General features: G+C 41.6%; 1 protein-coding gene across 2 annotated transcripts; it reads right to left on the reverse strand.

The window, feature by feature from the left end:
* Nucleotides 1-120: 120 nt before the first annotated feature.
* Nucleotides 121-10,958, reverse strand: igfbp5a (insulin-like growth factor binding protein 5a). 2 transcript variants are annotated; one of them, XM_085264306.1, is made up of 4 exons: nt 10,100-10,958; nt 4,421-4,650; nt 4,051-4,170; nt 121-3,922 (listed from the first exon to the last, which is right to left on the reverse strand). In XM_085264306.1, the coding sequence occupies exons 1-4, from the start codon at nt 10,431-10,433 to the stop codon at nt 3,791-3,793; spliced, it is 816 nt and encodes a 271-aa protein (XP_085120432.1). In that variant the 5' UTR covers nt 10,434-10,958; the 3' UTR covers nt 121-3,790. The 2 variants fall into 2 exon arrangements, with proteins under 2 accessions (XP_085120432.1, XP_085120433.1); XM_085264307.1 differs by having other exon boundaries at nt 4,457-4,650; nt 10,100-10,957.
* Between the last annotated feature and the right edge of the window lie 364 nt (nt 10,959-11,322).

Here is an 11,322-nt window from a genome sequence, read left to right on the forward strand (position 1 = left end):
TAACAGCATCAAGGTCACAGAGATAGCAAATCGCAAAACACACAACTACTGACTCAACATGTTAACCATGGAGGCCCCTCATTAAATACTCGTGACAAAAGTGCAGACGTACAGTTTTTGTGAGTACATGAACTTTATTTAAATAGTGATTAGCCTTTACAAAAAACAAAAAAACGAGTACATCAATTACACACCTGATAAATATTTCACCATAATGTTCACATTAAAGTGTTCAGAGTGTTACTGTGTTGTTGTGTTTACACGTGTGCCTGAATCAACAGCATGACAGAGGCTTGCACTGAGAAAAACAGGCTGATGTGCCGCTGTCAGTGTTCCCCAACCATCGTGATAAAGCGAGGAGACATTTCTATATTTCATTGACTGAATATTAGGATTACACAACAAAATAAACAGCAAATTAGGCAAATGCTTGACAATAGAATAAATCTTTTCCTCTGTCGTCATAGCAGCACTTTGACTGGAAGATCACGATAGTCTTTGTCAGCAACCGACTGAAGAGTGAAAACCACATCCACACCTAAAATTGTTTTCCTCTTTTGGGCTTGATCTGTCCCTCATCCAACAGCTCTGTGGAGCCACATGCAAATCAAAATTCAAACTGGCGTGGGGCAGAAGGCACTTGAATTTACATAAAAACTCAGCGACCTTGCTCTTCGCAAAATGAAGTACTCGATGAACCCTGAGAGCAAGTCACCATTGGCCAGCACATTTGCCTGTGTGGTGGCAGTGAAGACCCTTCACATGGAAAAAATAATCAATGCGGGGCCTTTGCATATGATTTGTGTGCGAGCTGTGAAGGGAAATGCACAGCACCGAGTCTGGCAGACAGTAGTTTGAGCAGACTGCTCATGTGAACTGAAATCAGAGCTTTTGAGAAGCTGAGAACTACAAGGGTATGGTACGCTTAGCACACACACACATACACACACACGTACAGTCACACTCAGGAACATGCACACATACTTTATACATACATTTACAAACAGTGGAAACAGCTGTCTGGAAAGTGAAAGTTCTATGGGTCTGTCTCAGCTTACACCAACATCAATAACAGAAAATTAAGAATGTGCATAAATCTGACAATAAGAAAACTCACGGGTTAAGATGGCAGGACCTAATGTCCTTCCTCATAAGGGCTTATTTATCAAAAATGCAACCTGCTTGGAACATCCTGTTTCACAAGCATACAAAGCTCGGCTGAGAATAGCACCAGCCACAAATAAGTTTAGTCCAAGTGCACTGGAGGACAAAAAAAAAGATAGACTTAGCTGACTAGGATGGAATTTTATAGGTTTCTTTTTCTTAGCTTGAGACAACCAGTTGAGATGAGGAAATTACTAGTCCCAGCGCAATAACAATCTGGCACATAACCTACCTCTGCTAAATTGCAAACCCTTGTTTTTGTACAAATTAAGCAATCAACAAACATAACTTGTTTAATTAGAAAGCGTTGGAGACACAGGTTTACTTCCTTTTTTTTTCTTTTTTCGATCCGCCAAGCTAACCAGCTGCTACCTCTAGCATCATATACAAAACAATGATCCGAGTCTATGCTACTAATCTTCTCATATAACTTTCATTGTCTCAGCCAAATAAATGTGCTGTGTTACTAAAATGCCAAACTTCATTAATGCTTGTCAGCTTCTCATAGCAAACCTTTTCATTTCTGAATCTATGTTGATCATAAAATTAGCTGCATGACTATAATGAAAAAAGTCGCTGTTAGCTTATTTTGAGCTACAAAAATGCCTAACAAGTACCAGTAGACTGAAGAAGTTACTTGGAAGTGATGAAACGTTTCTCCCACTGAAAACGCTACGTCCAGATGAACAGAATCAACCACTGTCACCTTTTAAGTGACAGTGGACACCTACAGCCAACTTAGTCACTGTGTCACAATGTGTATACATCCTTTAAGACACTTCCATGTTGTACATTATCTGCACTTACACTCTGCATTCATTTACACAGTGTAGAATTTGTGAAAATGTACAAGTTATCAGTCATTAGACCACAAAATAATACATTTTTCAACACTGAAGATATTCTTCTACATTAAATGCAGATAAATTAGTGCGTGGCGGATATAAGAGTCTTAAGACTGATCTCCATACCAATATTTGGCCAACGTATAGGGTGATATTTTCTTTACATTCAGATTCTCCCATCTCTGCTTCACCTATTTAAATTTAAATGTATTTTTATGCCATAAATTTTGATTTTATCCGGTCATTAAGTGATGACGTGACGAATCCTACTTCCGGGCCTAAAGTAGTCTGCGTTTAATATGGCTTTTGTGTTTTTAACATGTTTAATGTTATGTATTTTCTTCTATTTAATCTCAAAAAGCTCCTAAAACAGTCAGTGATCACTGTTGACCTCCCTCGGCTTTTATTACCGCTAATCATTTATTTACGCTCAGTTTTTAAAACCTTAGGATGTAACTACAGCCCAGCCAATGCAGCAATATATGAATGACTAACCTTGTATTGTGGATGGATTATCCCAGTTGTTCTCCTGGCTGAAGTCCTTTTACAGCATCCTGCCATGCGATTACATTTGTTCCTGACCACCGAGAAGACTCACATTAACTTTTATCGAGTGGAAAAAAAGTTAGCTTGTTTATATTATGCTAACATAGCTATGTCGCTAGCGGTCACATAGCACATCATTATATACCAGCTAGCCAAACTTCAGTAACCCTACAAACGTCACTGCTGTTTAGTTTTCTGTCTTCATTTATGCTGGAAGTGATAACAGAGCTGTACGTTTTAATTTGTTTCCAAAACCCCGCAGTCAGGACATGCTATATTGTATTTAGATCGAAGCTAGCAAGCTAACTTCCTGCTAACTTCTAACTCCGTTAAATGTCATAAATTCCGTTTTCATGGATGCCTGGATGTTAAACTGAATTGTTACACCTGGTAGAGCAGGACGCTGATCATTTTATTAAAGATGAAAGACTTTAGACAGTTTTTCAACTCTCAGTAATGCCATAGTGATCGTTTGATATATGGACCTGCAGCGGAGTTTAGGCCCAGACACGGCTAGTGACGTCAGACTTAACGACCGGATAGGCAAATAGCTCATATAAATTAGTACCTGAAAAAAAAGCAAAAAAATTACCTGTGTTAGCAACCTAACTAGCATTAGTTATTTGTATTTCCCCCTGTATGCTCAAATTTTTAAGCATGATCAGACATTAACCATTGGGTACTTATAGAACCCTTAATTTAGCACTCAAAATAACAATGGAAGTTATGGAAGTACTTGATTTGTGACACAGTGAGTACTAGACGATATTCCCACTTAGCCACCTAGCATATTTATCATCACCATTGCAAATATATAGATATAAAAAAATATTGATATTTAGCCACATTTAAAATATGTCTTGTCTTTTTTTGGAATAAATTCTATAATAGTCGTAGCACACAACATACTGTCTCTATATGATCTATGGTTATGAAGAGATGAGGTGTTAGCTAACCTCAAAAATAGTACACAGTCAGTGGGAAGCCAGAATAGAGCTTTACATGTGCAGATTCACTTAAGCAAGCTTTTTGATTTGGCTCCCTTTACAAAATTACAAAAAAAAAAATAAAAAAAAATAAAAAATTAAAGATGATAGAATCCATCACACCTGAACATATACAGTATAAAACCATTTGTGCCATATTTTCCTGATTGTCAGTCATAAAGTGTGCTAGCTTGATTGGCAGGCTTTACGAAAAAAAAATAGGGCTCAATGAGTACAACCGGTTTGCCCTCATTCATTGCTGTTGTTGTCGAGATCTTTGCACTGCAGTTCTCCTCCAGCGTAGTTGATGCCGGGGATCTTGACGCCAAACCGGTCTACGCACCAGCAGATCCCCCTTTTGCGACCGCGAGATGGCTTGCACTGTGGGTAAAGAAAGCAAGACTGGAATAAAGAACTTGTTTTCCAATCATTTGTTGTGGCATTTTGACTTTGTTAGACTGTCAGATATCAAAGTAGCAGTGCACTCTAACTTTTTGATACATTTGTACCTGTTTGCGCTTGAAGAAGCCCTTCTTGTCACAGTTGGGAACATACAGTGAGAGAGCAAAGACCTGAGACGTGTCCTTCATGGCCTGGATGAGATTATCTAGTTTTCTTCTGCAGGGGCCCTAGAGTCACACAGAACATAAATCTAAATGTCTGCTTGATTACAATGCATATACATGCAAAATATTTCAATTCTGGTTAAAAATTATCTGGAAAATTTAAGAAGCCACATGCAGTGGTATGCAATATCTGATTTTGTAGAGCCAAAGTTTGTTCATTCAGAGGGAAAAAAAACTAAAAATAAAAAATTGCTCAAAATCTTGCAAAAAACCAACAGTCAGTGTTTTTTTTTTCTTTTCTAATTTTATTTACCTTGGTATGCATCTTTGTAATCTCTACATCACTTACAAAATGAGGATCCAGTTTATCTATGCTGAGTGGAGCCAAGTTGCTGGCAGGCCCAAGCTTGGCCAGCTGCTTCTTACGGTCCTTGGCCTGCTTCATGGCCTGGGCCTTGCGACTGCTAATGTGATCTCCATATAAGGGCACCTTTGTTTGTGGTGGGACTGGGACACGTAGCATGTCATCATGAGGCTGTCCACCTATTTGGGAGGCAACAAGACACAAAAGAGGTAGATCGTTTTAGTCGGCCCATAGGTATTAGTTTTCTGGGGAAAAAAAGTGTTATTTACACCAAAATGCATTGCGGCTATGGCCCCATGTGTTCCTTTGGTATAAAACATTTGCTATTTTTGGAAAATTTCGAAAGCCTTAAAAACCTGTTGTTGCTGGATTTCAGAGTCTGTTGGAGCATTATTACTGCCAACAACATAACACTGAAGAATGTAATTTAGCACAATAAAACTAACAGTTTTTGCACTGAACCAAAAAGTGTATTGCACCATGCTTGGGCATGTACAGATGCGTGTTTCTCCAAGGGCTAATAAAGCAGAAATACTCAATCTTTTTCTGGCATGTCCTGCTTTAGGAGCTGAAAAAAGTTCTGAGTTTCCCAACTCACTTTTAGTATAGTAACTGGTAGAGTCCCACCAGTATACAGGATTTTAAGACAGGTAACAATATCAAAAGCATGCACAATTTCCCTATAGAAATGCTAAGTGAGTCATTAATAAGATAATGACACAATGTAATTTAAAAATAATCTTATCATGGCAAGTTGAGGATGACTGTTTTTAGACTTTGTTCTACTCAGATCAGCTGGTTGTGTGTTTCAAAAACACGTTATGCCAATCGGGAAGTTGCATAGTGCCCTCTGGTGGACACACTGCACAACATCAACACTCATAACATAGTTGAAGGGTATTTCTTCCATCTTTTCTTTACTTTCATCAATCTACTTTTATAAATACAGATATAGTTAGATTGGCAAAGAGTGAATATATATCACAAACATCAAACAATGTTCTTACACATGTAACATATCTGCCTGTGTCAGAAAGCTAGCAAGCATTAATCATTTGTGTTTGCTCTTGATGTTCAAATTTTTCACCATGAGCAGACATTAATCATTTGGTTACTCATTGAACCCTTGAGTATGAACACATTTATGCACTCAAAATAAAAAGTCTTTTTATGATTTATTGGTATGAATAGATGAGGTGTTAGCTAACCTGAAAAACAGTACACAGTCAGTGGAAAGTGACTTATGAAGTGGTTGAATGGCAATTCTCGTGTTTCTTCTTTACATTTTAATTTTTAATTTTATCAGCTGTTATAAATGTCAGTAAGTGTCAAATAAATGCCAGCATGATGCTTTCAATAACAAAAAGTTTAACTAAATCTTTTTAATGCTGATCCTTTACACTAGGGCTGCACGATTTTGCATAAAATGAGAATCACGATTTTTTTGCTTAGAATTGAGATTACGATTCTCTCACGATTTTCTTTTCCAATATAAATATTTATTGCGCTTATTCGTATTCGCTAACTTCGTAACAGTTGAGACTGAACATAAAAACAATAAATAAACATAAAAACAACAAATGTCTCACATTTTGTTGTTGCCGCAAAATGTTGTACTGCTTGAAATTCCGTCTCCACCGTTGCTCGACACTGCGTGTATAGAGCAGGTAGTGCAACAATAGAAAAATAGTTGCGGGACGGCACTGTGTAGCGTTTGTCTAGGGTGTTGATCATTTTCCTAAATCCCTCGTTTTGCACAGTGTTGATGGGAGCCATATCTTTGGTCAGGTGATAAGTAATAGCCTCTGCCAATTTTAGTAGCCAGCTTCTGTATCACGTGGTATAAGGCTCCGCCCTTGTCATTTGTTGAGCAGGAAGAGTGAGCGCTTGTTTTCATGCAGATTACGTCCCGGATCAAAATGCGGTACAATCGTCGTCATCTTTTTTTTTTTTTTTTAATCATTGTCATTTATGAGATCGCACATAAATATGAATTGAGATCGCGATTTTCTAACGATTAATCGTGCAGCCCTACTCTACACCCCACAGTTTGGGAACCAAACAAACAGATTTGCAGCCCAACAACTGTAAAGCATGTCTCTGTTAAACATGGCTTCCTTTACTGCAAAAATTTGAGTCACACAGGACTACTGTTCAACATTTCATCTGCAGTCAGTAATGGTGGGCCATTTCCACTGGATGCTTACACGTTAAAGATGAAAAACAAAACAAAAACAGCAGTAGTAATCATTCCAACAAGTCAACAGCTGTAATATTAGTCCTGTGTGAACATGGCTCGACATGATGGGTCAAAATTAAGAGCACCATGACTTCCAACCTGGATTTGCAACTTCTTGAACTGCCAAATTAAAAAGCTCAAGAGGGCACAAGGCAGCAGTTTCCAATTTGGAAATGTCACAACACAACGTGATGATTTCACTTGCCCCAGCTAAATGCTTATTTAGCACAGTTAGTGGCTACAAGCCAGATTCAGATTGGATGTGTTGACATACGGGACAACATAAGCTACATTTATGGCAAGTCAGGCTGCCAGTTTGGGGTATATGTAGACCAGGGGTTTTAAAACTTTTATAGCAAGTGACCTAAATGAGATATTTAGTCTCACCCTGGCACCCATGGCCATGAAAACATGCTATTACCCTTGTCATGTGGCAAGCCACCAAAAAACAGCCGCAACCCATTTTGGGTACCAACCCCCACAGAAAGCTTCATGTACAAGTATCTTTCATCTGTGCAAAAACACTGCTCTGTGCTAAATTTTGGGGAGTCGCACAAACCTCAGCACTCGCCCCTCTCCCTTGTCCCCACCCTCAGCCGCAGTGACTGCACTGAGGCCAGAGTGAGTGACTGTGGCTATTTTCCCCCCCAAACAGCACTATAAACTGATATTTCATCGGGTTTCTATCCTGAAACATGCATTAACTTTGCATGTGTCCTAAGCCCTCGTTGGCCCATTTCCACTGCTGTGTCACGCACTTGTTTCCGCTTTCGTTTTGGCAGATTGAAAACTCCACATATAAACCTCTGTAGTTCTGCCAGTGACATGGTCGCTAAGCTACTAAGCTAACTGCGTGGTGAACTGAGGTCACTGTGTAGTTGCAAATGATGCTTAAAACCTCGATGACTGACGATGATGAAGCTCATGATGATGATGTCATCCATCCATTCCCCTTAATGACAGGTTCTTGGAAAAAAGAGATTCCCCCTAGTTTCCTGCTGACAATGTTTTTTTTCTCTCTCTTTCCCCAGGGAAATCTGAGGCAGCTCAGCGCCAGTATGTCCAATCAAGTCTTCACTTGCTAATCCCCAAGCTTGTCTAATCTGACGTGTGCTGACTGATCACATCTTTCACTTTTTTTCCCCTTTCTTCCTGCCTCTTTTCCTCTTCGTGATCCTGGAGAGCTATGCAGCTCCCTGCAGGAATTAATGACTTAAAAAAATATTTTCTTCATCTTCATCTATCTAATCTTTCCATGTATTCTCCCTTGCCACATCTGTCCAGATGTTACTGTTAGACATCCTTTCAAATGTAAAAACTAGATTCTACCTATTTTTAGCTGTTGTTACAACTTAAATGCCAGCTTATGTCACAGGTTTTCTGCTCTCTGACAAACAGCAAATATGGAAAATATGGTCAGACTGCACACACGAACACTTGTGCATTAATATAGCTGTACATGCCTATTATGAATGCATATATGTACGCATATCCACAGCCCAGGGTTGTCAGGTGTCTGCAAAGCGTTTTTACTCTATGGGGCATGTGCTCATGGGTGTGCATGTGGGTTTTTTTGTTTAATTTATGTGTCAACAGAACGCCCAGCAGGAGATGGGGAGTTCATGATGAAGCTGACTGCCGGACAGACAGACGGGGGATCAGAAACCCACGCTCAGCCTGCATTCTGCTGAATCACTGCACAGCCGGGGCCTGCCTGCAGCGCCGAGCCGGAGAGAGGGGGAGGGAGTGGAGGGAGAAGACTGTGTATAGACGTGAAGAAGAGGAGATCAGGACGGGACTAACAAAGACTGACGAGAGGGAGCAAATAAGTAAAGGTGAACGGATCAATCCAGATATCCATAGTATCGATACCAACGCTGGTATTGGTATTGGATTGATACTAGTGATAGGATCGATGCTTTGCTTCTATCCTCTATCTTCAGTATGTCTTTCACTGAATTGTATTAAATTAATTATTGACAAATGTCACATGTATTTTATTTATAGCTTATGACACATTTAAAATAACAGGCAGATTTAGATAAAAAAAAAAACAGTATCAAGATACATAAAAAGCTGAAAGGTGTGTTTTATTGTGGGAAGTAAAAATCACAGCTCTCTCTCTCAATGCACTCTTCTACATAAGCTGCTATTACAAATTAAATGTATCGGTATTAGTATCAGCAATATTGGCCCAGTCTTTGCTTGGTATCGATCGTATATCATACTGCACAACAGCACTGTAAGCAAATAATACATTTCTGGCTGAGGATCAAAGCTGACCTTCAGTTCAAAAGTAAGATTTTGATTCACGCTCTTTTCCCATTTTCCACCTCTTGTTACTGGACTTTATGCCAATATCACAGAGCAAGAAAATAGTTCAAGTTCTTTTTTTTTTCCTTGCTCAGCCCGCTGGCGTTTAAAACAGAGTAGGAATATTTATGTTTCCATTGAAACTCTGCAGGAAAAACGGAGCAAGAGATAGAATGGAAACGGTGAATCGTGGAGATGGTGGGATAGTGAATGAGGTGGCGGAGAGAAGGAGAAGAAGAAGAATAGGTTGGAAAAGATGTAGAGGGACAGCAGCCAGGCAGGGAAAGAGGAGAAGAAGGCTGTGTGTTGGGACAAAAACAAAGGTGGGTCAGGTGTGTGAGAAAAGGCACAGGTGGTAGACGAACTGACAAAAGAAAGGAAGAAAGGTCTAAAGACAAAAAAAAAAAAAAAGAGACAGGTAACCATAGAGGAAGGTATGTGGGCAAAACATGATTTCACACCTTGAAGACAATGAGTGCAAGCTAAGGCAGCTCTGCTGGAGCCACAGAGGAGCCCCGCTGAGAACCACCTGTAATCTTCTCCCTTTTTATTTCGTCTGACTGGAAGAGGGAGGGGAGGAGAAACGGGACGCCGCTGATTTAAGACTTGCAGACCCACAAGGGCCCTATAGTTGATCACCACGGGACACACCAACTGCTCAAAGAGTTCACGGGGGTCAGCTCAAGTGCTGAGGAGACTCCCATCAACCCCTCAGAAGCAAACTGAGTAGAAACAAAGTTGCAGGAGAGCGGAAAGCGCAGTGAGATTATTCATCCTTCTCGCTCTCTGAAAGGGAGTTTGTGCATCTCTTGTGGGCTTCATCAAAATTCCTGCACTGACAAGGGAGGAGTAACATCTCTCTCCAGCTGTTTACTATTTCTTTGCACCGTCAGATCTTTGGGTGAAGCAGGAATTCGCGCGATGACACTATCAGAGCTGTCACGGAGAACATGGAAGTGTTACTGCTGCGTAACCCACATTTCCCATTTGTCCCTTTATCTTTAAACTAACACACACAGCACTAAGAGTAACCGCCTCTCCATGTTCCCTTCACAGGTAACCCTTCACAAGCCTACCTTTTGACGGATGCAGCAGTTTGTACAACTTCTCGTTCCTGCACACCCCGCGGCCGTGCAGGAGCGCGTGCAGCGGCTTCTCCTCTCCGTTCTTGGGCAGGCAGCGGAGCCCGCGCGTGCATGGCCCTGTGTACACACCGCACGGCTGGCCCTCTTCGAGCGCGCAAGTCATGCAGCACCCGCAGCCGGGCTCCTTCACCGGCTGACAGCCCACAGGCACCGGCGGGCACATGGACAGCACCTTCTGATCGCATGGCTCGCACGGCACGTAGGACGAGTCGCAGCCGGCGATGGTCAGCAGCGGAACCAGCAGGAGGGAGAGGCGCATAGGCATGGTGGGTGCGGGTCTGGAGTGAAACTGCGTGGATTGGAATGGAGTGGAGTGGTGACGAGTCGGTGGAGAGGAGTATCAGCTAAGCGTTGCGGAGAATCCTTTCTATGTCTCTGGTCTCAGTCCGAACATCAGGCGGGTGCGAGTCGCATCCACAGGTGCCTCTGCGCGCTCACTTGTGAGTGGCAGCGTATCCGATACTCGCGTGCTCTCTCACTCTGCCGTCCTCCTTAAAACCCCGCAGAGTTACCAAGAGTTGAAAAAAGAGCCAAACAAACAAATGAAATTATCCAGACACCACGTAAATCTCCCTTAAGTGATGCCCGGTTCCGTTTACGCGCAGGCTGCTCCTCTTCAAATAAAAAAAGGAAAAAAAGAAAGCCCGCTGATTCTCTCTCTCTCTCTCTCTCTCTCTCTCTCTCTCTCTCTCTCTCTCTGTGTGTCTCTCTCTCACTGTAGGTTACTTCGCCCGCGCAGATTGCGAGCAGAATGTATAATCTGCGGCTTTGAGCTTGCCTTTTAAAAAAGAAACTGCCAGAGGCGAAGCCTGTAACGACGGGCATGTCAAACAACGCGTGGAGGGGAGGAGGAAGGGGGGGGGGGGGGGGGGGGGGAATCAGAGGGAGGCGCACTTGTCAAGTCCGTGCGCTGAGATGCTGATTTCACAGGGCGGGTGCTGGCATGTCTCCAGATCTGCCAGACACTAGACGATGCTCCCGTAGGCGATTGAATGAGACCTTATCTTTCTCACTGCACAGTTGCCATTTAGGTATGGTCAGTTTGAAAAAATGAATAAGTCCGTTTAAAATCTAAAGCAGAGGTGTTAAACATAAGGCCTGGGGGCCTGAAGCAGCCTGGCAAAGACTTGACAGGTTTAGTGGACCCATTTTGA

This window comes from Mchenga conophoros, linkage group LG23, assembly GCF_057382185.1.
Source record: "Mchenga conophoros isolate Kocher_MC1m ecotype Shallow Benthic linkage group LG23, M_conophoros_male_GT1.1, whole genome shotgun sequence".
Classification (NCBI taxonomy): Eukaryota; Metazoa; Chordata; class Actinopteri; order Cichliformes; family Cichlidae; genus Mchenga; species Mchenga conophoros.

Excerpts from the sequence above, each read along its gene's own strand:
- igfbp5a (XM_085264306.1), bottom strand. The coding sequence starts at position 10,433 with ATGCCTATGCGCCTCTCCCTCCTGCTGGTTCCGCTGCTGACCATCGCC. Across the intron at positions 4,651-10,099 it reads ACTGCTGCATCCGTCAAAAG|GTGGACAGCCTCATGATGAC; the intron begins GTAGGCTTGTGA and ends CCTCCCAAATAG. Across the intron at positions 3,923-4,050 it reads GCTTCTTCAAGCGCAAACAG|TGCAAGCCATCTCGCGGTCG; the intron begins GTACAAATGTAT and ends CTTTACCCACAG.